General features: G+C 37.4%; 1 protein-coding gene and 1 long non-coding RNA gene across 5 annotated transcripts in view; one reads left to right on the top strand and one right to left on the bottom strand.

Moving 5' to 3' along the window:
• ROS1 (ROS proto-oncogene 1, receptor tyrosine kinase) overlaps positions 1 to 27,638 on the bottom strand; it is a 139,920-nt gene extending 112,282 nt beyond the window's left edge. For 3 of the 4 annotated variants that reach the window (XM_032274956.1, XM_032274957.1, XM_032274958.1), the window contains exons 1-7: positions 26,871 to 27,637; positions 19,013 to 19,057; positions 16,739 to 16,798; positions 15,415 to 15,441; positions 10,629 to 10,689; positions 6,749 to 6,897; positions 5,888 to 6,026 (exon numbers count right to left, since the gene is read on the bottom strand). In XM_032274956.1, the coding sequence (XP_032130847.1) occupies positions 5,888 to 6,026; positions 6,749 to 6,897; positions 10,629 to 10,689; positions 15,415 to 15,441; positions 16,739 to 16,798; positions 19,013 to 19,057; positions 26,871 to 26,993 (604 nt within the window). In that variant the 5' untranslated portion in view covers positions 26,994 to 27,637. Of the gene's footprint in view, positions 1 to 5,887; positions 6,027 to 6,748; positions 6,898 to 10,628; positions 10,690 to 15,414; positions 15,442 to 16,738; positions 16,799 to 19,012; positions 19,058 to 26,870 lie in introns of all 4 variants that reach the window. The other variant, XM_032274959.1, reaches the window with a different exon arrangement.
• Positions 7,288 to 8,232, top strand: LOC116549396. The gene is made up of 2 exons (XR_004267844.1): positions 7,288 to 7,678; positions 7,905 to 8,232. It is a non-coding gene; the product is annotated as an uncharacterized LOC116549396 (long non-coding RNA).
• Positions 27,639 to 27,863: the final 225 nt, after the last annotated feature.

Below are 27,863 nucleotides of genomic sequence, written 5' to 3'. Positions count from 1 at the left end.
TCATCAGGAATCTCTAGAGACTTAAATGAGTTGGAACATGGGATGGAACCAGTTTAGGAAAAAGAGGAGAATTTGACCAAAACTGGAGTCAATGATTGACATGAGTTAAAAAAAAGGTCCGTCCGAGCCCTTTTCACTCACTTGGGGTAGACTTTCTGGTTCCAGCTAGAGATGTGCGTTCAGATAAGCTGGAATTTGAACAGTCAGCTTCAATTTTGTTGGCATCAGCTCTAATGACTCAGACTACACTTTCCTTATCCCAGCTCTCAGGTCCTGGAAATCCATGCTGACTGAGCTTCAGCACCCCTGCCCTTGCAAAGGAATTAAAGGAGCCTGTATGAAATGACTGAGCATTCACACACAGTCCCCAGAAGCTACTTAAGTGTAAAAAGAAAGGATAACAAATGATCTGACAGCCTAGCTTCCATCTGTGTCACCACCTACTTTTCAAACCCAAACCCCTGAAACCACACTCTTTTATTTCCTCTTTCCGTAGAAAGACACAATTGGAAGTCATTTTGCTCTTGAGTAGACTTCTCTCCCTCTGAACACTTTTGGCAAATGCTCTGCATCACCACTGACTTTTAAAAGCCCTCTTAATTGCTCTCTTAGCCTTTCTCTGATGTAATTCCTCTCCAACTCTCAGGCTAATTTTCAGCAAACACAAGCGTCATTGCATCACTCTTTGGCTCCATGTAGTCAATTACCATGATAAACAGGGGAAAAATAAATTTCTCCCACTGAACTATAATAGAATCAGAATGTCAAAATTTAAGTAATTAGGGTCAATGCCCAAATGTGATCTGCTACCGTTGAAGCAAGTTAAATGTCACCTACATGGCAAGATGTGATGATTGTCCAGGTCTTTCCCACCAAAACAAAACAAAAATCTTCCTTGAAATGCTGGTATCCTCTGCCCGGCAATCATTCATCTTCACTAAGACATTATTTTCTGAAAGGACCCAGTTAAAAGGCAATAGCGCCATTTAGGCCAGGTGCAGTGGTTCGTGCCTGTAATCCCAGAACTTTGAGAGGCTGAGGTGGGCCATTCATTTGAGGCCAGGAGTTTGAGATTAGCCTGGCCTACATGACAAAAACCGATCTCTACTAAAATTATAAAAATTAGCCGGGCATGGTGGCATACGCCTGTAATCCTAGCTACTTGGGAGGCTGAGGCACAAGAATCACTTGAACCTTGGAGGCAGGGGTTATAGTGAACCGAGATCGTGCCACTGCACTCCAGCCTTGGTGACAGAGTGAGACCTCGTCTCAAAAGACAAAAAAAAAGGCAATAGCACCATTTAAAATCATGTCATTGCCATAGCTAAAGAGAATAGGGCTATGAGGCAATTAACATAATACAGTTAAGTTTCTAACTTTTGATGTAACTAGAAAAGTGAGAAAGAATCAGAAACATGAGACACTATCCATAAGAAGGACACCCATAGGGTCTAGAAGACACAGAGGATATGTGAGCTTGCTTATCCAGGAGAAAGGCTCAGAAACGGACAGCAAAAGTTGCTTTCATTATTTTAATTTGCCCAGTCATTGTATCTGCATGGTTATTTCTCTAGCACCAGAAAATGTCCCCTCACTGTTGGATAACATGTGGCATTGCTGGGAACAGGAAGAATTCGTTCTACTCTGATATGGAAAATTTCAAACACGGTCTTAGGCCAAGGTCTGATCTGAGGTTCTGAGCAAGAATAGTCAGGATAATCAGCAGAGGTGGCCACACAAACCCTGAGATCTGACAAGCAAGGAGAGCGCACTCATCAGGAAAGGGGGGAAATGCCCCAACCAACTTCATCAGTTGCTCGGCTCTGCTTAGGTCCAAGGCCTAGATCAGCCTGAGGCTCTCTGCACATAGGTGTATCTCCAGAACTGAGGGTTAAGGCAACCAGCCCAAAGCAAGTCTTCCTGGGTTGCCTCAGCTAACTCTGAGGGTGAAGGCACCAGACAACTCTCCCTTAGTGTCTGCCCCAGCATTCGCCTTCCTCTAAGCCTTCTGGCTTGAATCCTTTTCCTGGTGTAGAAGTCGCATCTTCAAAATAATAAGTCAGAGAATACCCCAACATGTATTCTGTTTTTAAAAAGCAGTTTTGATAAAATCTTAAAATATTATAGTAATCTCCCAGCTGGTCTCTTCCTCTGTACTTGCAAATCTCATTCTCTCAATCTATTCTATGTGCAGTTGCCAAAATTTTCTTTTTGAGAAGCATGTGAAGCAATTACTGCTCTGCTTTAAGACCTTCCACAACTCCTAACTACCTTCTAGATAAAGTACAAAATCCTTAGCCAGGACACTTAATATTCTTGGTAATCTGTACCTAGTCTGCCTTCCCAATGTTATTCTCACTGTTTTTCTTCCTGTATCCTATGCTTCCAGCAGATGAAATACTGCCTGTTTTCCCTCCATGCCTTAGAATCCAATCTTGATGACCCTGGTCACACAGACACCTGCACCTGCCCTTGTCTCTCCTCACCTCATGTCTAACTCAACAGGCGAAAGTTCCTCCAGAGAGATTTCTTTGATATTTCATTTCAGAAATAATATTTCCCTCTTCTAAAATTCCATGGGAATTGTCAGTACCTTTTCTATGTGCTTAATCAAGCCTTACCGTATTGTGGACTTAGTTAGGCATGTGCTTTATCTCTTTCACATGAGAGTAAGCTTTTTAATGTCAGTATCCTGCATCTATAGATAGCCCATGAGTGTATTTTGAACAAGAGAACAATAACATATACGTAGAGCTAGAATTGCCCTAAGGATATATTAGTATTCAGAGGACAGCAGCTCAGATAACGTTATATTCTGCTAGGGCAACATTCTGTATGAAGGATGGGAACGTGGGGAAGCAGGAATCTAGCAGACAAAAAGCTTTTTGTTGCTTTCCAGAGATAATGTTACTGTGTCATGCTCAATCACCTTCATTTTTTAAACACTTTCATCACTTGGTTTTGAGATACCACAAGCTCCCGAATATCTCCTTCTCAGTGTCCTTTGCTGTCCCTCCTCTTCTTCCCGGCAACCAAATATTGGGGGCCCCCAGGCTGACACCTTGATCTTCTCCTTTTTTCAAACACATTCACTTTTAGCATGTTGCCTCCAGGCCTATGGCTTGAATCACATCTCTATGTTGATAACTTCTAAACTGGTAGTGTAGATACCTTCGACCTACCTCCTGAGTTCCATATCCATTCATTTCATTGCTTTCTCAGCAATTCCACTTGGATATCCAATAGACATCCAAATTTTACTTGGCTGGAACAGAAATGTTGATTTTCTCCAGGAAAGCCACTTCTCCTTTACCCTTGTTTCTGTCTCAGTAAATGATGACACTCAGGTATTCAGACTGAAAGCCTAAGTTAGCAAGTTTGATTTTCCCATCATCCTGACCAAATCCATTCAGCAACCCCAACAGCTCAATCTTCAAAATATATGACAAACCTTTCCCCCTTTTCCCGTGATCATCCTTGACAGAGCCATCACCAAATCAAGCCTGACTTGCTTGGCCTCCTAATGCTCCCCTCCTTCCACCCTCCCAGTCTGTTCTCCATGCAGCAGCCAGATTGAAAGTTTTAAAACTTGAGCCAGTCCCTCCTTTGCTTAGAACTCTCCAGAGACATTCTGTCACACTTAGAATAAAATATGTACTCCTTATCAGGGTCAGCATTGCCCCATGTGACCAAGCATCTGGCTACCTGTCACATCCCACCTCCTACTTTCCACCAGACTCAGGGTGCCCCAGCCACTCAAGGCCATACCTCAATACACCCAGCTTATTGCCTCTGCAGGCTCTCTGTCTTTGCTCATCCCTCTTCCTGGAAAACACATTCTTGGATATTTGCATGTCTTTTTGTCTCATGTCATTCAAAGCAGCTCTTCCCCAACCAGCCCATGTTCCCTCCCCAGGTGTTCTCTATTATTAGTATACATTACTTTTATTCTTAGCACTCACTTCTATGTGAAATTACACTGTAATATTTGGTGAGATGCTTCCTCATTTCTCATGTTATATCAACCCATGAATTTTGTGTAACTATTTCTGCTTCTTACCATACCTCACTCTGCCCCTTAGAGAAGGATAAATATCTGCTTGGTGGCAGGAGCCTTGGTTCTCTGTAGGGTGGAGGTGATGATTCAGAGGTCTTGAGAGAAGTAATTTGGTCTCCTTATCCTTCCCTGTCTAACAAACTCAGCAAGAAGCAGCCATGTCTGCTCAGCAGACTCAAACTTTCTCTTAAGTGGGTTGTTTTAAAGTCTATCATTATCCAATTTAATCTTTATCAGAAATAATATTGATACTTCTGCAGCCATCTTCTGGCCATTTTTGTTTTTTATCTTCCATTGGTCCAGACTCAGAATAAGAAGAAGGGTGCTATTCATTGGGTTTTCTCATGACCCAACAAATACTTTTACTTAATTACTTATCTAACTATCTTCCCTAGCTGGAATGCAAGAACAATGTCTGGTATATAATAGGTCCTTGATTAATACTTGAATGAATGAAAAAAGTGTCCAATCTTCTTTTCAATGATATTAAAAATATAATACAAAAAATAACCACCTTTCCAGTAAAAAAAAAAAAAGGAAGTGAATTTTTTACAGATGTTATTTTTTTCTGCAGCCAAAGAAGTTTATAACCTAGGCAATAAAAGACTAAAATTATATCAAGAAATAAAAATAGAATCTAAACATATCTATACGACACCACTTCCACTATGGGCCTCTCACCTGGGTCACTGCTAGGCTTCCTACCAGTTCTTCTTGCTTCCTCCCACACCCCAGAGTTCATTCTCCATACAGCAGCCAGTAATCCTTTTAATGTATAAGGCAGGTCTCATTAGATCATGCCTCCTCAAAACCTTGCAGTGACTCTCCTTCCAGAATAAAAGGCACAGTCTTTACCAAGGTCCCTGAGATAGACTGGGATCTGGCCCCCACCACCTCTCTGACCTGAGCTGTTACACCTCTGCCCTCCTTCACTCTGGTTCAGCCACATGGGCCTCCTAGCTGCTCCTTGATCAGGCCAAGGATGTTCTTGCCTTAGGTCTTCCACATGGGCTGGCCCTCTGCCTGGAACTCTCTATCTGAGATAGCTTCCTGGCTGACTTCCTGCCTCCTTTTAGTCTTTGCTCAAACTTCACCCCACCATCTCACTGAGGCTCATTCTGGCCACCTTATTTCATACTGCCACTGGCCTCTCCTTCCCTCTTCACTCTTCATTTCCAGTCCCCTAAAGGACAAATCTGCTCAAAATATTCTTCTTACTATAGCACATAGCACCATCCCGCTTACAACGTACTTTATTTATTTCTTATGTTTATTGAAGAATATTTCTCTTCCACCAAAATGTGAGCTCCAGCTGGGTGAGGTGCCTGACACCTGTAATCTCAGCACTTTGGGAGGCCAAGGCGGTCAGATCACTTGAGGTCAGGAGTACGAGACCAGCCTGGCCAGCATGGCAAAACCCTGTTTCTACTAAAAGTACAAAACATTAGCCAGGCATGGTGGTGCATGCCTGAGTCCCAGCTACTGGGGAGGCTGAGGCAGGAAAATCACTTGAACCCAGGAGGTGGAGGCTGCAGTGAGCCAAGATCGCACCACTGTATTCCAGCCTCAGCAACAGAGCAAGACTCTGTCTCAAAAAAAAAAAAAAAAAAAAAAAAAAAAAAGTGAGCTCCACAAGAGCAGGCATCAGTGTGTGTTTTGATAATAAACATATTGTGAGTACCTAGAATACTACCTGGCACATGCTTATGTACCCAATTGTTGAATGGTTCAATTAATAGGAAGGAATAGTTTTGTTTCATTGTTTAAAATAAAAACTAAATCAAAGCTTTGGAATTACGTCTTTTCATAAGCAATGTGCGCACAACATACCTCCATGTGGATGAGTCCTGTAGCTGGGACTTGGAGGAGAGTAGAGCTGCAGCTGTGCTGTGAAGATCCACACCACTCGGAAAATATACTCGGTGAAGGGGTGCAGGGCTTTAACCACATAGGACAGTTTGGACACGGTCTAGATCAATGAGTGATCAATAATCAGCATATATAGAATCACCACCCCACATTGGGACTCAAGAGCATAGATTAATTTGTAGAAGATGGATGGCTTGCCAGAGAAGACAAAATAGAGGCCTGGAGCTTAGAGCTAAGCCATTCAGATATCAGTGTGCAGAATTCACTCAGAAATTCTCTCCTTCAAAATAGCAAAATTATGGATTCAATTATTTGGCATTTACCTGAAGGACTTACATTTTTCTATGTTAGTACACATAGTGTCTTGGGATTGTTTTTTTTTCTAAACTTTCTCATGTTTTCCTAAAAGGCACAGTCCTGGATGACCACCATAGACAGCACTTCTAAATTGCAACAGCCCCCATGCGAATCTTTCTTCTACCCTCCATCCTACCTGGACTCATTTTAGCTGGCTTGGGCAGATAATAACTAATGGGAAGAATGGTTATGTTATGCTATACTGAAGGAATAGCACATATGTCCAATATTATATTTTCCTTATAAAATACATATTATATTTTCCTTATAAAATAAGCCTTAATGTTAAGGCTTAGCATTAACATGTTACAGAGTAGCTGAGATTAAATTTCATCTAATCCAACTATCCATCTCATGCTTGAATCTTTTCTAGAAGGCCTTTATGCCTATAACTGTAAGTAATAATTTGGTGCTTTTAAAAATAGGGAGTGGTCTGGGTTTAGGTACAAAGGCAGCCTTTCATACCTTAGTATAAGTCCAGCTTCCCAGAAACTGTGCATATTTCCACTGAATGATGTATTTTACTCCAGAGAAGTTGGCAGATTTCCATCGTAATGTCATATTGTAGCTTCCAATGGAAGAAGCAAAGGGTGCAGTTGGAAGACCTGCATTTTCTAGGGAGAAAACAAGATTTCACTCACCATGCACTCTTGTTCATCAGAGCAAGAGAATGTGTGCCTGTCTCATCTAGGGCTCTCCATATTCTCTTGCTAAAACTGCATTTTGCTACAATAACTCACCTGAATAATCAATGGTATGCATATTCAATTTATTTTTAAAAATTAGTCAGTCTCTCAATCTTTTTTTCTACAGAATTTACTATTATCTTTGAACATAGTCTTTGTTTTGTTCTGATTTTGATTTTACAGGCAGATGACACAGCGCATTCTGAGCTGTCCAGTTTTCTCTTACAATATCACTCTCTTACAGGCAACGGGAGCCAGTGCTCAGAGCACATCTGTGGCACAACAGAACCATCCATTATCCTGGGATATGTACCCCAACATATTTCTGAAATTTTATACTCCAATTCTACTATTGCTGTGCATCTTAACAACAAATTATTTTTTATACGTACAGAGCAATTGCCTTTACTCCAAAGGACTCTGTGATCAACTGTTTCACATTATAAAACATTTCAGGACATCTAAACATTAGATATATTACAATTGGCAGCACATATTTCTCAGGTGCTGCTTGCCAGGCATGGTACTAAGGGCTAGACTTCTGAGTGGTACATCCCACTGGGATGAAATTATTTTAGTTTACTTTTTATATTTTTCCAAAATTGTGATGAATTTAATGATTCAGCTTTCTTTTCTGGAAACAAAATCAGCGCTCTGGTTTAGAAAGCATGGTAAATTTGGTAGGGAGCTTAAAATGGCTAAATACAAAGTCCCATTAGCTGGGCATGGTGGCGCGTGCCTGTAATCCCAGCTACTCAGGAGGCTGAGGCAGGAGAATTGCCTGAACCCAGGAGGCGGAGGTTGCGGTGAGCCGAGATCGCGCCATTGCACTCCAGCCTGGGTAACAAGAGCGAAACTCCGTCTCAAAAAAAAAAAAAAAAAAAAAAAAAACAATGTATAAAAATAAATAAATAAATAAATAAATAAATACAAAGTCCCAGGATCTCAGTCTTTCTGGTTAAGAGAAAATTGATACAGTTCTTATCACTACAGACACTAGACATAGACCAATTAAAGTCCATACTCTGTAATACAGAAAAATCAGAGTCATTGTCATCTGAGGACCTAGCCACAAAGGGGCCTAGCACAACACTTCTCTGCTGATTCTTCTTTTTAGAGTTAATTTTTGGCTATTATAACTGAACAAGCAAAGCACAGCCCCATTTTTCTTCCCTTTCTTGTGAGACTCTCAGTACCAGGAATTAGAGTATGCTGTGGACATCCTGAAGGGGAGTCCAACGATGGAGTTGTCGGCAGAGTGAGGAAAAATAGCCAGGAGGCATCAGAAACAAAAGTTGAGAACTGGCAGAAGTGATCAGTTATATAAGTACAAGTAAATGTAAATATCATAGCTAAATATAGACATATTTCAAAGCCATGGTGATACATATGAAAAAAAGGTAAAGTAGGTTTATGCTAAATTATCAAGGCAAAAAGAGAGCCAAATGAAAAAGGGAAGCTAGACTGAGCTCCATCCTATTTTCAGTATATGGCAGAGTGGGTAAGAAAAGGCCCTGTTACCAGGCACCTGGGTTATAATTCCAGAAATATCCCTTACCAGCTATGCGGCCTCAAGCAAATGTATAAACTTTGTGCCTCAATTTTCTCACCTGTAAAATGAGGTTAATAATAGTATGTATAACTCTGAGGACAAAAGGAGCTAATATATATGAATAAATAAGTGGTCAACTCATAAATGCCTAATAAAAAATAACTATTTTTGGCCACGTATGGTGGCTCATGCCTAACTAATCAGGAGGCTGAGGCAGGAGGTTTGCTTGAGCTCAGGAATTTGAGGTTATAGTGTGCTGTGATTGTGCCACTATATTCCAGCCCGGGTGATAGAGCGAGACTCTGTCTCTCTCTCATATATGTATATACATATATATACACACATATACATATATATGCACATATATATTTGTATATGCAAATATATACTTATTTATTCATTTTAATATGTTATTAGCTATTATCATTTTCCATCATGTGAAAGGGGGTATGGGAGATATGTAAAATGAATATAGCATACCTACAGATAAATGACTCAGGAATCAGATGTGTTAAAGACAAATAAAATCTTAGGATCATGGACAAAATGATTCGTTATAACAGACTACAGGTATGGCCCCTAAGTACAAATGCCTTTATTTAGACTCGGTACATCTCATTTGTTAGTGGTACATAGTCATTGATCCATTACCAAAGAGAAAATAAAAATAAAGCATTGATTACACTTGTATTCTAACAGAATTGTGTAATTAAGTTGGTAATATAATTTTAGAACATAATAAAGGAATGTAAATAAAAGATTTCACACTCCCTCAGTTCTGGTGTCCTTAGTTTCTCAGAAATTTTTTTCATGGTTCTCTGAACCAACAGAATTCTCTGGAGAACAGTTCCATTTTTTTAAGTAGTATTAACTTAATAAGTATGTGTTAATACCAAATTGACTAACAATTTGATATTAATTGCTAGTATCTAACAATTTGGTAGATATTTGAAACAAATAAGAAATTGAAAGATAAAACTGTGTATTTATTTCATCCTTAAGTAAAAATAATTGCATCCTAATGGGACCTGTGTACCTGCTGGGCACTGCACAACTCCTCTAACCTTAGGATCAGACTGGGTATCACCATCCAACAGATTTCACCTCTCCTTGTGTTTCTCTTGAGTGTTTAAAATACTCCATGTTCCCTATTAGATTGCTGTAATGGCCTGGAGCACATCAGTGCCCAGCTGGAAAATCATAAAATACAAATTTTATCCACAGCTAATTCCTATGACACAGAAAAAAAATGCAATATCACTACTTCTCCACAGAAATGTCTAGGGTATCTTTCGTGGGACACTAAAGGGCAGAAGAAAATCAGAACAGCAAGATAAGATTCCCCTTCCAATTTCTATCAGCCACTGAGAGCAAGGAACAAGCCACTGAGTCAAGGACTACAATGTATGGAAGAACCAAGCATCTCTCAGACTTAACAGAACTGTCTGCCTGTTGGTGGGAGGATGCCCTAGGGAATTCAGGAATGCTGTCTGCTGACATCCAAGCTATGACTTATCAAAGCACTGGCCTTTAAGAAACTACTGGAGAATTAATACACTAAGGCAAGGCTACTTTGACATCCCCAACCTACTCTGAAATCAGGCAGAGGGAGCTGATAAACACCCAAACCCCCTACTTGCTCAAAATCTAACACTGAAAAGCATAGCTTCTGTACATTTTACAAATTTCTAGAGCCTTTTGAGGAGTCTTTCACACAATAGGCACTCTATTGGATAACTGTTAGCTTAATAATGGAAGGTACATTCAATACAATATACCTATACTTTCCATTCATTGAAACAGTGGCATTCCCTGACATCAAGTCTGCTCAGGATATACATTGTCTTGTCATTAAGATAGAAGTGAGTACACCTACTGAACTTGAGGACAAAATCTGGTCTTAAATATTAGTCATGTACTGTTTCCTCTGTTTTGTTCTGAAAGAAGAATCTTGCTGAGTCTTTTAAAATTGAATTCTCTATGTATTTTTTATCATACTGAGATGCAGAAGTCAAGAGGTTTTGAAAGGTGTTTCATTATCTTTACATAAGTACAAGTCACTAGAGTGGTGTAGACTATTTTTTTAAAGTCGTGTGTGTCCTCTTACCCAGTACTTCCTCTTCATATGCACCTTCCGCACTGCTGCAGCCAACCTCACATAATTCCCACTGTGAAAGACAGGTAACATGCCAGTCAGGGCATCCTTGTTACTGGTTTTGCTAATAAGCTTCAATTAAATTGTGAAATCTGAATGCCTAACATGCAAGTATATCTTTGCCCACTATGTAAGTAAATCTTTGAAATCAGAGTGTCTAATACACAAGTACATCTTTATGTAAACTATTTCTACTGCAGTAAAATTCCCACTTGCTAGACTGGCGCTTCCCAAACTTTTGACCTTGCTCTGTAACAAAAAATAATTTAACAAAACAACTTAGTATACACATACGTGTTGGAAAAAAGATTCCTAAACAATTCTTACTTTTCCTTCCATTTTTAGAAGTTTTACTGAGATATATTCACCTGCCATAAACTCACTTATTCAAAGTACACAGTTCAGTGCTGTATGAATATTCACAGAGTTGTGCAATAATCACTACGATCTAATTTTAGAACATTTTCATTGTCTTCAAAAGAAATCCCTTGTCTGTGATGTGCTCTTATATGTTCAATGCTATTCTATTCTATTTTTTCATTTTTTTTTTTTTTTTAGATGGGGTTTCACCATATTGGTCAGGCTGGTCTCGAACTCCTGACCTCAGGTGATCCGCCACCTCAGCCTCCCAAAGTGGTGGGATTACAGGCGTGAGCCACCTATTTTTTCATTTTGTTTAATGCAACTCTTGATTCGCTGAATTGGCTTGATGACCTTCTAACGGGTCATGTCATACAGGTTGAGAAAACACTGAACTCAGCAGTACAATTATGTGCTTGCCAACTTGGTCAATGTTTTAATGAGCTTAAAACCTAAAACTTTAGACTAAAATGATGCTTAGGGATTACCTATTTATTTTATATATCCTGGTCTTCCTTGGAAAATTAAACATTGACTATAAATTTATATAGTAGCTGAACATTTTAATGAATATCTTTATACTAAGGTTGAGTTTTCAAATCTACGAAAACTTAATGATGTTTACATTTTATTTCATTATTGAAAAATACAGTACACAATTTGATGACTGTAACACAAATTTCCTGCAGCTCTTAACAGATGCATTAACATTGGCTACAAAACACACACACATACTTGGAGAAAAGGTACACATTGTTAAAGTACAACACAATCATGATCTATCTTCCTGTTCTCTTTCAATTTGTAACTATAATACCTAGGACAACATGCTATTGTTTCTCATGATAATAATGGAAACCATGGCACAATACATTTGCCCTAAAAAGAAGGGCTGTAACTTGCAAATATGAACAGTTCAGTGTTTGCTCTGCAAACTAAAAGGAAGGATGCCTGATAAGTCCAGGTTTGCTTTAGTTAAGGATTAATTTAAACACCTCAGTTTGGGTTTGGAATTATTTAACTTCAAGGTTTAGTATACATTTCAAATACTGCTTACATATTTTAATAAAACATTCAACATATTTATTAACTGCAGAGAATAAACAAGCCAATTTACAGCAAAATTATTATATAACATGAGTTTTTTTTTTCTTTCAAAAAGAAAACTGAGGATAAGAAAGGAGAAATATTTGAAAATACAGATTATTTTGAAACATAGCTAGTCCTGACAATCAGGGAAAATTGTGTTCCTGTTTTTTTCTGATACTTTCAGGGGAAACAGATAATAAAATTCCCATCCTTCTGGGAGTTTAAAAGTTATCTCAAGTGGAGACAAAGCTAACAACTATGTTTCCTTCTACCTCTCTCCCCAGCCCATTGTCCCACCCCTTTCACCTCCTTTCACCCCTCCCTGAACTATGGTGGCAATTTAACATTGGACTTCAAATAAAGTTATCCAGTGTTTCTCAAGCTTGAGCTGCCTAGAGAGAATCTAAAGGTGATTGGATTTAAGGAATTTACAGAATCTGAGCCTGAAGCCCTTGGATGGGACATTCATGTGGCATATTCCAAATTAGTGTGCTGCCATTCCCATACTGGAAGCCAAGTTTACTCTTCCTGGAGCCTACATTAGCTTGCTCCCTCTGTTCCCACCCATACTCCCATCTTCCCCATCGTAGTCAGACCATCTTTATTGTCCCTCTGGCTCCATCCTTGGTTTCCCAGACTGGCAAACAGACTGCCAGTGCCCTTTCTGGCTTCTGTAACACAAGGAAGACTCCCCCACCACCCTCCATATAAACTGTGACATTGTTCCCTTAAAAATCACTCATTTATTTATTCATTCAAGAATATTTGAACAGTTGGCCTTTTTCGTGCCAACCATGGTTTTGGGGTCTAAGAGTATGACAGTAAGCAAGAAAGTTAAATTCCCTGCCTTACAGGACTTCCCCGAGAAGGAGATAGATAATAACTGAATGACAAATTTTGAAAAAGAAAAAATAATTCTAATAATGAAAAATGCTAGGAAGAAAATAAGCCAAAGGCATAGGTATAACTGTTTGAATGTAGAAAGCTTATTATTTTTGCGATTCATATTTCTTGGAGGCAATAATCCTGAAAGTCATATCTCAGTGAAATAGAACTTGGAAAATAGCCAAAAGGCCAACAGGCAAAAAGATCTAATTTATGTTTTCAATTACCAGGGATAATCCTTCTCCATCTCACTAGCTATTGTCATTCTCCAAGTTCTATTTCCCTGACCTATCACTTTCAAGATTATTCACTCCAAGAGATATGAATTGCAAAAATAACAAGCTTCCTACGTTCAAACATTAATGATTAAGGAGTCTGATTTCCTAAAGGTGTGGACAACTGAGATGACAGACAGACAGAGAAAATAGATAGATGACAGATTGATAGAAGATAGAGATGATTGATTCATTGAGATACATATAGCATGTATTCCTCTTCAGTTCTACTTTAAAGTGAAACATTTTAAAGTGTAAAATAGCAAAGTATAAAGAGAAAAAATAGAATAGTTATACAAGTTATAACACTGAGAGGAAAGATTTATACTATATAAGCACAGAAAACTGAACAGCATAATGATTGACAAAGAACTAGTACATTAGAAATCCAATCCTGGGCTGCTTCAGTGCTTGAGAGACTCTCTCCCTGATTTTCCTGACACTGGTACATTTATCCTAGGGACTATTCTTTGGGGGTAATTTTGCCTTAATCACATAAAAGGATTTGCAGACAATTTTTTTTCTATCTCAATCAGGAGATACCTTTAATTGTCTCTTTACATATGGGTGACTTTTCCCCTCTGTTTTCTCTCTTCTTAGCCAACCCTCACCTCCACCCATTCCCAAGAAAAATTGCTCAGACACTATTTTTATAACCAGCCAGTAACAACTGATAAAACATGCCAATTTAATATTTTGTTTGTATTTTTGCTCTCTATTAAGAAGGAATTTTTCTGTTTTACTAATGGATGATAATTTATACTCCTTCCCCAGGCTTCTGGTCACCAGTTTCAAGGATATTTCAATAGAATACAACATAGGTTTTAACGTTTTTTCCCTTAGGGGACAGTTTTGCTATGTTTCCCAGAATGCTCTCAAAATCCTGACCTCCAGCAGTCCTTCTATTTCAGCCTCCCAAGTAGCTGAGACTACAGGTGCACACCATCATACCCAGTCACCATAGGCTTTAAACTAATAAATAAGGTAGCTTCTTCATATCACCTATTGTCAAATAAACTTATTTTGAAGGAATGAAATACAGAACAGGTAAGCTTAGTTGAAGACTAAGTAGGAAAAGATCAAAATGTCAAGCTCTCTTTGAAAAAGAGAAAATCAAGTGCAGCAGAGGTTGCTTAGAGGATCATAAGGACACCTGGGAAGGGCAGTGTGAGACATCACTTACCATTGTGGGGAGGGGTGGGAGAAGCTGTGTTGCAAAATGTTGGCATAGGATTTTGTTGCATAAGAAAGAAAATTGAGGCCAGGCTTGATGGCTCATGCCTGTAATCCCAGAACTTTGGGAGGCCAAGGTGGGTAGATCACTTGAAATCAGGAGTTTGAAACCAGCCTGGCCAACATGGCAAAACCCCATCTCTACTAAAAATACAAAATTAGCCAGGTGTGGTGGCACGGGCCTGTAGCCCTAGCTACTCAGAAGGTTGAGGCAGGAGAATCGCTTAAACCCGTGAGACGGAGGCTGCAGTGAACTGAGATTGCACTACTACCCTCCACCCTGGGTGACAGAGCAAGACTGTGAGAAGAAAGAAAGAGAAGAAAGAAGGAACAAAAGAAAGGGAGAAGAAAGAGAGAGAGAGAAAGAGAAGAATAGAGAAAGAAAGAAGAAAAAGAAAAAAGAAAAACAAAGAAAGAAAGAAAGAAAAGACACAGTAGCAATCAAAGGATTCTCTTTTAATGTACTATATTCGATGATAGAGCACTATACATTGTGGGGAAGAAAATGTAATCAGCAGAAATGTCTCTGAATGTACCCCTTCTTCCTCTCCTCTCCATTTCCCCAACTCCAACCCCCCAAACCACAGTAGAGTAATACATACACACACACACACAAACACACACACACACACATAGTGAATGTGCATGTATCTATATACAAACATATATTATACACATATAATCTACGTGCACATAGATATATAAAATAATAAATATTTGTGCCAAAATGGAATTTTACAGTCATTTTTATACTCAGAGTAATAACACTTTTAGGAAGAATGTCTCTGTGCACTGAGAATACCTTAGGTTTCTGCACTCCTACTTTAAAAGCTTTTTAGAGACCAGAGATAAAGACATGAGGCTTGATGACATCTTTTTTGGGATTGCCAACTCACCTCACAAACAGTGGCATAAGTATCATTCTGCATAGAAACAAAAAAGAAAGACTACTTAAAATCTTGAAAGTTGTAAATAATTTGAGTGACACTGAGCTGTACATTTATTTCAAATTAATTTCTTGGCCCACCATTGATAAATGACCAAACAAACAAACAAAAGCAAGGGAGCCCAGAGCTGGAGCTCTTATCTAGGCAAGATGCTGTATCAGCAGCTCTAAAAATAGTAAACTGTTTGCATCACTGGAAAAACGGGAGAATATGATATCCACTAGAAAAATCTCAGCAGGCTAACATAATCTGTGGTGGACCAAGTTAGAGAGTGAAGGAGTATTTGCTAATGTCAAAAGGAAACAGAGCAGGAAGTGAAAACCACCAATAGCTCTTGCTAGCAAAGGACTGCAGATTCTTCTGCCCATGCTGGCCCCTCCAGCAGCCACAAAGCCTCCTGAATTGTTGCCCAGCAACAAATGATGCTTCCCATTCATTCCTTCAGCAAATGTTGACTGAGCAGCTGCTATATGCCCCTCACTGCATTCATTGCAAGAGATAACAATCTAAAAAAGATGGAGAGCATCCTGCCCCAGTGGTGCTAATACGTTGAGATCAAAGATACAAAACACACAACTAGACAAATTGTTTGAGCTGCAATTTCTGAGAAATATTTAATAGCTACTAAGTCCAGATAGCACATGATCTACATTTTGGTAACTTCCATTCTGTGAGGCAACAGAATAACATAAAAAATAAAATATCTGGGAATGTATTTCCTATATAAAATAGAGTAAACCAGGTGTTTGTGGCCCTGAATTAGATACCTGTCATATTTCCTGCATAGGAACTTTGAACATGATCTACGGCCCTGCAATCCAAAATGTGGTCTGGGGACCACCAGCACTGCATCACTTGGGAGCTTGTAACAAGTGCAGAATTTCAGGCCCCACCCAAGACCTACTGAATCAGAATCAGCATTTTAATAAGATCCCGGATAATTGTACATTAAGATTTGAGAATGTAGGCCTAGGAAATTTAACAAATACCAGTCAACTAAAAGAAATTTATAGTTTGGGAGCCATTGAGCATCCCTGGGTTCTATGATTTGCATTAAACTTCCTTGACCTCTAGTGGCATTAAAAATGTTAATCTCAATCTTTTTTATTGCTATATATTATCCATGCTAACGGCTTTTTAGTTTAGTTTTGTTTTGTCTTAGGGTCAAGCAAACTAGTTGAAAGCCAATGGAAATGCAAATGGGAATACTCTTACAAAACTTTCCCCTTGAAAGAAACAACAGTATCAAAATAGAAACCTAATGAATACTTACACACTTTAAAGCACAGTTTTTCTGATCTACAGAGTTCCAAAAGTGACATCCTTGTATGCACTGGAAGAAACAATAACAAACAAGAGTGAATGATTGAAGAAATGTGACTTTTTCTTGTCACCTGAACGTACAACATGGTAACACAAAGCATCACCCTGTGTTTTAGAAATAGAAACCTACCAAGAAACTTGAGGCCTCCAAAGGATCAGGACCTTTGGGGTTCCAGACAGAGCTGTCCTATCTACAGGTAGGACAAGGCTTGTGGCTCACTGCAGAGCAGCCAAATTACTGAGTGGAATTAAGCCTGGCATGAGCAGGCCTAGAAGCCAAAGAACAGCCAACTTTCAGGGAAGACACTGTACACTGGGTAGTTGTCAAAGGTAAAGCCCAGGACAACGTGGCATTTAGTATATCCTAAGGCGTCCACACATGTCAAGTAAAACTCAAAACTGGAGATTCAACCAGATGGTAGTACGTCGAAATCTAAATAGGTAGGCAGTTTGGGGAGTCGGCTTGTCTACTAGCAGCTTACGCCCCACAGCTGCCCTGAAAACCCTAAGCTGCCCTGACCTGCTAGTGGGCAGATTCGACAGGTTTCTTCTTACCTTACTTGATCCATCTGTGCCTGACTTGACCACTCCTTCCACAGGCCATGGTGGCACCTGGATTCCTTTTTCCTACTTCCTGCTCAGCCTCCTTTGCCATCTCTTTTTTCCTCTCTCCACCCCTTTGGTGTTTGTGTTCTATCCTCAGCTTTTTCTCCTCACACTCTTCTAGTTCTCCTGGAGCAAGTTCATCCCCTACCTGAGCTTCAAGTGATCTTGGTGTTGATATTCCCCAAACTTCTAACTACAGCTGAGGCTCCTTCCTGAGCTCCAAACCCAGATATCCACTCGTTCATTAGATGTCTCCATTTAAGTTCCTACAAGCACTTCAAATTCATCATGTGGAATTCAATTCCTCACTTTCCATCCTCAAATTTGCTCTTTCTCCTGTGTCTCCCATTAACATGCTACATTCTCCTGAGTGGTCCAAACCAGGAACCAGGGTGTCGTCTTCTCTCATGCCACTCTCCCTTCTCATGGAAAACCCATCACCAAGTCCTATTGACTCATCTGGTCATTAAAATCTATCTGGGTTCATCACTCACGGCCTCAATTTTCTGCTGTGCCATTTACCACTTGCCAAAAACCTCAGGGAGATCCCTCTTGTTCCCACATTTGGAGTGATCTTTTTAAAACAAAACCTGGTCACACTCTTCTCTTACCTAAAACTCTGTATATCTCTCCATCATCTTGTGGGTTAAGACCAACTTAGCAAGCATGGCAGACAAAGCCCTTCATGATCTGGCTCCATGAAACTTGACAACTGGTCTTCCATCTCCCTACCACCTACACATGTACCCCATTTTCCAAGCAAGCTGAAATACTCAGGTTCTTTAACAGCTTAACAACTTAGCAACGAATACTCAGTTATTTTACAACTTTAACAACTTAGGCTACTTCACACCTTTGTTTAACAAATTAACAAATAGTTAAGAACTTTAACAACTTGAGGCTACTTCACACCTTTGTGTCTTGACACTAAGGGCCCTGTCTGATCAATATGCCTTTTCCCCTTTAGTCCATCTGGAAAACTTCCTCTTTCTAGTTTTAGTTTGAAGGCCTTGCAGGCAAGTGTGGTGCCTTTTACTCTTATGTATTCTCTTTTTACTCCTCACACACACCACACTTCTGGCTCTGATGATACTGTCTGGCCATGGTTTTATGTGTGTGTCTGTCTCTCTGGTTTTAAGTATGCATCACAAAAAGGTTGAGAGTTATTTTAAACAGAGACCCTATTTTTTTCATTGTTAAATTTCTAGTTCCTGGCACAGTGTCTTGTGCATACTTATACCTCAAGTCACTAAACACTTGTGAAACAAATGAACGCATGTGCAGAACAGTAATAAAACCATAAAATGTAATTGTTAGAAGAAATTCTATCAAATAACATAGAGCAAAACTAAATCTCAGAAAAATTAAGTAATTTGTCAAAAGCTATGCAGTTATATAGAGACAAAATCATGCACCTGGATTGGTCCTGTGCTGTTTCCACTTCAACACACTTCCTTTTTACATAATTCAGACTTCTCATTATTTTCAATTGGTTTTCTTCCACCAAGGATAAATGAGATTTTACTTAGCAATTCTTACTGTAATAAAACCTGATCATTGTCCCTTCATTATCAACACAAAAATTGTAAAATTCTTGACAACTGAAGCAATTACTTACCGGTTCACTCAGATTATGTGGTGTGCCAACGTCAAGCTGCCGGCCCTGAAATGAAGGAGACAGTAAACACCAGCCATCAGTACTGGGTTCAGTGTAACTAATATACCTTTTAAAAGGGCTTCCTGAAATAATGTTGCCTTCTCGGCGTTTTGTAACTGTAAAATAAGGAGCCAAATGTTTTAAAGGCATTAAATCCATCATTACCAGACAAAATGCTGGTGCAAATTATAAACGTAATGCCGAAGAATTTTGTAGGAACTACAAAGGTGGGAGTAAGGGTGTGGCAATTAAATAAACCTGTGGCATTGGTCAGTTGATCAAGTCAAAGGACTCCTAAATTAGTGATGAATTGTGTTCAGATTTTTCTTTTTAAAATCAAGAGCAGGGAGAAAATGCAAATTGGTATACAATAAACCATAAGATTATTCTTTTGTTTCTCACATACAAATTGTAGGAACTTTTTTATACAGGTATTGATTGACTTACGACCTATGCAACTTATGATCATTCAACTTTATGACCACAATCACTAGCCACAACTGCTCCGCTATAGATTTTTGGAAACACTACAACATTTTGATGTGTATCAAGAATATCGCTACTGCCTAGGAGGCTGTGATGACAAAGTGCATGAATGGTGTCTGGAAAAATAGTGTTAAGCGCTATGTTAATGATTTTGACAGATTTGACAGTGAACATGAACTTGAAACGATTCGGGAAAAAATAGTAAAACTCGCTAAAGACCTTTGTTTGGAGTGTGAAATGGAAGCTGTCGAAGAATTGCTAGACAAAGAATCCGGAGAACTTACAAATGAAGAGCTAATCGAACTGGAAGAAGAAAGAGTGGCGGAAGAAGAAAGAAGAGAAGCAGAGAAAGAAGAGGAGGAGCCAGAAAGAAAGTTCACCACTAAGGGATTATCAGATGGTTTATCTTTACTGAATAAACTTCTTATCCATTTTGAAGCAATGGACCCAAACATCGGACGATTTGCAAGGATTGAACGGATGGCGCGCGATGTGTTTCGTCCATATTGTGAAATTTATGAAGAAAAAAAGAAACATACAATTCAGACAAAGCTCACCATGTTTATGAAAAAACCAACTCCAGTAACCCTGAATGCTGCCTCAGATGACAACATCAATGATCCGCAGCCAAGCACCAGCGGCCAATAAAATGTTTCGTACATGTTTATATATTTTGATATGTTTTGCAATTGGGAAAATGTTTCCTATGGTATTTTTTACACCTGTATTTTGTATTTTTGTATGCACCTGTATTTTGTATGTTTTGCAAATATTAAACCAGTTGTACTGGTAATGCAGTGTTTTACTTAAACCTGACGCATATAAAAATAAGAAACAAAATGGTGTGGAGATGATACAAATGGCATAAAATGAACAAAGAAAATTATGATATATAACAATGAAAGAAAATTATGATAAAATATGACTTAAAGGTTTTTATAACATCATTTCACAGTACTGTACATATAGCCTACTCAACTTACGACCTAATCGTGTTACAACCGGTCTGTCGGAACCAATAGTGGTCATAAGTCGAGCACTAACTGTACTGGAGGAAAATAAAAGCAATGGGAACTAAGCACAGAGATCTATAAATTGCTCATTGTCTCTCTGGTCATAACTTGAGTAGAGTCTGTCATAAACAAGACAGTTTACAAAGGATAGAAATACTGGGCTTATGATAATCAGATAAGTACCCAAATAGTGGACCGTGCTTGGTAGAGAGAAGAGAGCAGCGTTCTGTTACCGTGCTTATGGAGCATGAGCCTCCTTTTTATCCATTTGGCTTTTCACTCCATCCTCAGCACCAAGAACAGTGCCTGATGGAAATAAGGGTTCAATAAATACAGATATGCCAAAGGAGTAAATCCATGAATTCAAAGTGGTTTCTCCTGTAAGGATGCTCCAGAAGTCCCTTGGAAACATTATCCAATGGCTTAATATTGTGTGGATTGACTTGAAAAGTAATCAGACTCAAGAACCAAAGAACAAATGTTGCCTATTTTTTCTTTACTTTAAAGCATGAGTGAGGATTCCTTTAAACTCCATAACCAGTTATATTTGCAGGCAAAGAAGAAGGATGATTATTTGATTTTGTTTTTAGATAATAAGCATTTAGACAGTAAGAACTCTGTTAGATGAATTTTGCAACCAAGTGCTTCGTAGTACTTTGTTTCCATGATTTTGTTCAAAAGGTGGTTGAATCGCAAGCATATAAAAATCAGGTGAGAGATAATGAGTTCAAAATTGAATCCTTTCCTACCCCTTTAAAAATGTATTTTAACTCATAAAAGCAAAAGGGTGGGTGCTAGGTAGTCTTTGTGTTGTATTTTAACAGTAGGAGAGCAGAGATATTTCTTGATGATCATAGTCATGTTGTAACAGCACTGAGTCCTGCTGGATGGATCTTCTCTGGAGTGAATTTAACAGGCTGAGTGAAATGACCATCAAGTGGTCTTGGGAAAGGTAACCTCAACAGTTGGGTCTCAGGGTTTCCAATGAGGCAGATTTTGTCAGCACTCTTCCCTAATCTCCATTCATTCCCCATTCTCTTCCTCATAATTATAATAGCTAACATTTACTGAATTATTGCCATGGTTCAGGTACTCTTGCAGGTGTTTTACACTAAATCTCACTGAATCATCTCAGCAACCCTATAAGGTAGGTGCTATAATTAACCTCATTTTACAGCTGAGGCGAAGGAAAATTTAGTAAATTTCCTGGGTTAAGATTTGAAGGGGGCAGGGTGATTGCCTCCAGAACCTGTGCCCTTAACCAGATGCCTTCCATGATCTCCAACAAAATCACATTTTTCATTTTGAACATTAGGATCCCCACTGGTTTACTCTGGCTCCAACTACTCCAATTATCTTCTTCCAAGAATCAAACTCAGTCCCAGATCTCAAACTTTTTTAACCTAATAACTACTTCCTGACGTAAGCTTTTCTATTCTGCCCACCTCAGCCAGAACTAATCTCATTTTTACTTCCTACCGTATTTAAATGGAACAGAGCAGAATGATCTGTATTTTAATTCCACATGATATTTGCTCTCAATGTGATATTTTCAAAGTTACCTGTGCCATCTAAACTTAGTGTTCGCATCCGGGACATGAGTAGGATAATACTTAATTCATAAGCATCTGTGAAGATTTAATTAAATCCATTAATTACTATAGTGCAGTGCAGGCACTTGGGAATGTATTAGTAGTATTATGTCCCAACTTGCTATTAACATTATTTTGCATACATATCTTTGGTTAGTTATGGAATAATATCCTCAGATAAATTTCTTGATGTACAAGATTAGAGGTATATTTTCTCTTTTAATTTTGACGTTTAATAACCCATTCTTTTCTAGAAATTTATCCATTTATGTCCCAACCAACAATTCATGAAAATGGCAGTTTACTCATACTTTTTCCAACTATAAATGTTTTTATCTTTACCAATTTGATAGAAGAAAAATTGATAATTTGTTTTTACTCTGCAATTCTGTTGTTGCTGTGAGGTTGAATATCACATGCTTTTTAGCCATTTATATTTCTTTTTTATATATACATATATAAAAAATGTTAATATATATGCAATTGTATATATACAATAATATATACAATTGTATATGTATATATACTATATATACAAATACGTAAAATTTTATATATAAGATATATATAAATATAAAATATACATATATAAAATATATGTATTATATAAAATTTTAAATACATAAAATTTTATATAATTATTAAATATATATTTATATATTTAATATATATTATATATATAATTTTATATATAAAATCTTATATATTTATACATTTTATATATTATATAAATTATATATATTATATATAATTTATATTATATATAATATATAAATTGTATATAATATATATAATATAAAATATATATAATATATAAAATATGTATATTTCTTTTTATGGCTGAGTAGTATTCCATGGTGTATATATGTAACTTTTTTAATCCTCTCATTGGTTAATGGACACTTATACTTCTTCTTTGAAGTAGCTGTTTATATTCTAAATTCATCTTACATGTTTTTATGTGTATCAGGGATTTTTTCTTTTTTTATTTTTGGAATAGAGATGGGGTTTCTCCATGTCGGTCAGGCTGGTGTTGAACTTCTAACCTTGTGATCCGCCCGCCTCAGCCTCCCAAAATGCTGGATTACAGGCATGAGCCACTGTGCCCGGCCTGGATTTTTTCTTTAAAAAAACTATTTGTCATGTGTAATACTCCACTTTTTGGCTTTGCTGTTATTATATTCTCTTTGTTGTCATAACAGTTTAAGTTTCTAAGTCGCCAAACTTACTGATAATTTCATTTTAGGGAGTATGAATTTTTTAAATTAGGCTTCTTAAGGCATTTCTACTTCAAGATTACAGAAACAGTAACCCCTAATTTCTTCTAGTATTTTTATGAAGTAAACTCTTGCTTTGTTTTATTTCTTTGTCTGTTTGTATTTAAATAATACCTTTTTCTTTTTCTTTTTGGTTTTTTGAAACAGAGTTACCCAGGCTGGAGTGCAGTGGTGAGATCACAGCTGACTGTAGCCTCGACCTCCTGGCTCAATCAATCCTCCCACCTCAGCCTCCTGAGTGGCTGGGACAACAGGTGCACACCACCACGCCCAGCTAATTTTTGTATTTGTTGTACAGACAGGGGTCTCACCATGTTGCCCAGGCTGGTCTCAAGCTCCTGGGCTGAAAGGATCTGCCCACCTCAGCCTTCCATAGTGCTGTAATTACAGGCATGAGCCTTCAAACCCAACCAAAAATCATACCTTTTTACAAAATATATCCTGAAATTTGTTTGAATCTGGCAGTTATGTAGGAGTTTTTTATTCTAAATGGGTAACAACTAATTGGTTTGAATTGCCATCTTTATCATATTTCACATCCCCTTATGTACATGGTTTTATTTCTCGATTGTATTCTGTTTTACTCACAGGTTGTTTCCTGTATCAATAAAAACTGTGCTAATTTGTGGATATTTTATACAATTTCTGAATTATGATCTTGTTATATTATCTTGTTTTAATGTTATGTATTTATATACAAGACAAGTATTGATGTCTATACATTAATTTTTTAAAATCTTCCAAATGCTAATATTCCTAATAGTCTTTCAAGTTGATTTTTGGTTTATTTCTTTGGAACTTTAGATACAAATCAAAAATGAATGTTTTGTCCTCACCCTTTAATACAATAAAGACACATCATGTTTGTAATAGCTTTTAACCGTCTAGTGACAGCAACCTTGGTACCTCAGTATTTGATAACTTCCTTTAGGGCACTGATTACGTAATTTACTTCTTTTGTATTGCCAATTGCATCCCCCACAGAGTTGAATATACATCAATACCTAGAAAATTTATTGAATGGAATTGATACTCCTAACTGAGCCCTTGTCAATGTTAGTTCCTCAGTTGTTGTGATTTGTTAATTAAAAAAAAAGAGAGAGATTTGTGATGTAATTCAGGAATGGAAAACCAAACATCATATGTTCTCACTAATAAGTGAGAGCAAAGCTATGAGGACACAAAGTCATAAGAATGATACAATGGACTCTGGGAACTTGGGAAGAGTGGGAAGGGGAGTGAGGTATAAAAGACTACAAATATGGTGCAGTATATACATGGTTGATGGATGCACCAAAATCTTACAAATCACCACTAAGGAACTTACTCATGTAACCAAATACCAATTGTACCTCCAATAACTTATGGAAACATTCAAAAAAGGGTTTTGTTGCTAAAGATGGGGAAATTATAATAAACAAAGCCTTTAATATGCTATTGTGCCATGTGGATCAACAAAAATAGAGCATAGCAAAATACACTTCTACAAATTATTCAACCATGAATTCTTTTTTCTTTTTCATAAAGGATCTCACAATACTAGTGTTCTGAAGAGCATTAATTATTTGTTGTTTTCTGCAGTACATGGCATCTAGAATTCAAAAAAAAAACTTTTCATTTTAATTCTTTCAACTAATACATGCAGATCTCTGTTAATGTAAGCTAAAATTAATGTAAAATACCCATGCTCAAGTGTAGAACTGTGCTTTGTGCATTTTGGTCCGCAGTTCTAACATTTGTTTTTTTGGACGAGACATTTTTGTGTTTTTCTTTTTTAAGGAAACATGCCTCAGTATCAAGAGTCAATCAATAAAATTATAGATGACCTTCAGAGTAGATGCCCATGTTTTTAAAAATGGCACAGAAAATATAATAAATTTGAGCACTTTGTATATCCTCTCCTGTGAACAATGGCTACATTCAATTGTTTATTCACTTCACTTTTGTCCCTCCAAGCCCTGTGTGGGAACGTGTTGTACTTTCACTGGTCAAATCGGCAGACGTGTCTCTCTTGCTGTGCCGCATATCAGCTGGGCTTTTCTCTGTAGGTGGTGAACGGAAGGCAACTCAACAAAAGAACAAAGTGTCTATTCCTACTGCCAAATCCTGAAAGCAAGGAGCCCACATAAAAAGATAAGAATAAATGAAACTACAGTAAAATAAAATGGAGACTGCAATATTGGAAACAACTAAAATCATTTCAGCAGTGGGGAAATTAACAAATAAATTACGGTGGTACAGTCATATAATGAAATACTCTAAAGATATTAAAGATTCTGTTTCTGAAAATATTTCAGGGTCTAGGGGAAAACTCAATATAATGTAATGAAAAAGCTGGATGCATAGCTGTGTGTAAATTATAGATATATATATACACATATATTTATGAGGAAAAATACTAAAAGAAAATTCAATCGAAAGCTTACTAGGGGCATAATTATAAAGTTTTTTTATTCTCTAGTTCTATATCTTATAAATATTTTATTTAAAATGTATATTCTTATAATTAAAATAATTAAAATCTTTTTAAAACATTTATTAGTTCCATTCTTCCATTCTTAAGTTTGGGTTACAAATATAAAAAACTAAAGCATGCAATTCTATATTAAAGGCAATGAAATCATTGGCAAAGATTTATATAAAATACTAAACTTTTTTTAAAATGCTATTAACCATAGTAAGCCTAAGTAATGCTTTAAACTACAGTTTAAACTAAATCAAAAGTAAGTACAAGTTTCTTTTTTAATCTGTCACAGAATTCTATCTCCAACACTTCAGCATAATATAATCAGCACTATATTTAGAACTAGTATTATGTTTAAAATTAATTACAACAGAAAAGAGATGATACAATATTTACAGAAGGGATGATACCCAGAAATGAGAATGAAAGCATAAATTTCCATGTAAAAAAACTCACTAACTAAAATTATAAATGCTTAAACAGAAATAAAGAATGTATACATAATTATTGCTTTAAAATATAATATTATTTTACATGGCATCTGTATCTGCTTCCTTGGTCATCCAGCTCCCTACACATTATCCATCTCTGATGTAATTATTACTGTTATGCTGGAATTAGCAGGCATTATCCTGTGGCCAAATTTATTTAATGTTTCAAGATAACTATTAATGACTTTGTAACAAGTGAGTTTACATTGAATTTTTTTAAGTGTGCAAAATTGATTCCATTTAAACCTCCTTTACCCAATCCTTTAGCCCAAAAAAATGTGACCAGGTACCCTAAAGAAATAAAATAGCCTGCTTTATCTTCTGCAACTATAAGTGCTGCTAACTTATTTAAGAAAAAATAATCTATCTTGCCTTGCTGCCACCACTTCTCATAAGAAAACTCCTCCTAAAGAAAAAACAATTCTACCAGTTATAACAAGCTGAATTCTACATGTTCCAGTTCCTGCAAAGACAAATATTAGATTGTGAGACTTACCAGATTAGTTACACACGATTTTAGGCAGCTATTTAAAACTGTACACTGCACCACAGAAATCCATAGGCAGCCAAGAGTTGCAAAATCAGCAAGTTTCAGAATAAGCCAGTAAATGTTCTTCATCACTTCACCAATGGCGGATTTTTAGATGGCCAGTCTTCTAATTTTCTCCATTTTGCCGTATGAATTATTCGGGCTTCATCACTTCAATTGAAGGAGTAGGTGATGGATTTTCTTTTGCTTGTTTTGTTATATTAAAATATATTAGACTTTTGAAATAATATTTAGACCTTCGAATCCTTGAAAGCTTGTAACAGTTCCAAAACAGCTATTTCATAACAGCTTCCTTTTACTCCCATAAAGTCACCCACTGACTAAAGGTTAGTTTTTAGAAGAGCACTTCACATGGAAATTAAAGAAACGCAAATTGTATTTCAGCAAGTGTGTGAAACATGCATAGCCTGAAACTGGAACATTTCAGTGGGTTGTCCACCACGTTCTCCACCTTACTTCTCTGAGCTCCTTTCAGCTCTGCAGGAAATTAGGTTTTGACCACGTATGCCTTAGCAAACAGTAGCACTATTATAATAAAGAATTATTGAAAAAATAAAAGCACCCACCTCAAGCAATGCAACTGAGAGGGAAAACAGAACTCTGAAGCCAAATACATATTTTTAAATTTAAGAGCAAACAAAGCTGAAATTAATAGACAAATACCCTGGGAGCGAGTTAAAAACAAGGAAGTTCGTTAGAGCACTCTCAGAACTTCACTACATATTAACTAAAATACTGCCTTATCAGCTCTATTGAAACAGCTGAAACTAGTTACCAGAAACCTAAGATATGTACAAGTGTCTGCCGTGAGAAGGAAACATTATACAGGTTTTTTATTTTGAGACCGAGTCTCACTCTGCTGCCCAGGCTAGAGTTCAGTGGCGCCATCCCGGCTCAGTGCAACCTCCGCCTCCGAGTTCCAGCGATTCTCCTGCCTCA

This window comes from Sapajus apella, unplaced genomic scaffold (genome assembly GCF_009761245.1).
Source record: "Sapajus apella isolate SASKATOON/1434 unplaced genomic scaffold, GSC_monkey_1.0 scaffold6, whole genome shotgun sequence".
NCBI classification, from domain to species: Eukaryota; Metazoa; Chordata; class Mammalia; order Primates; family Cebidae; genus Sapajus; species Sapajus apella.
This window is presented reverse-complemented; position numbering and strand designations above follow the sequence as displayed.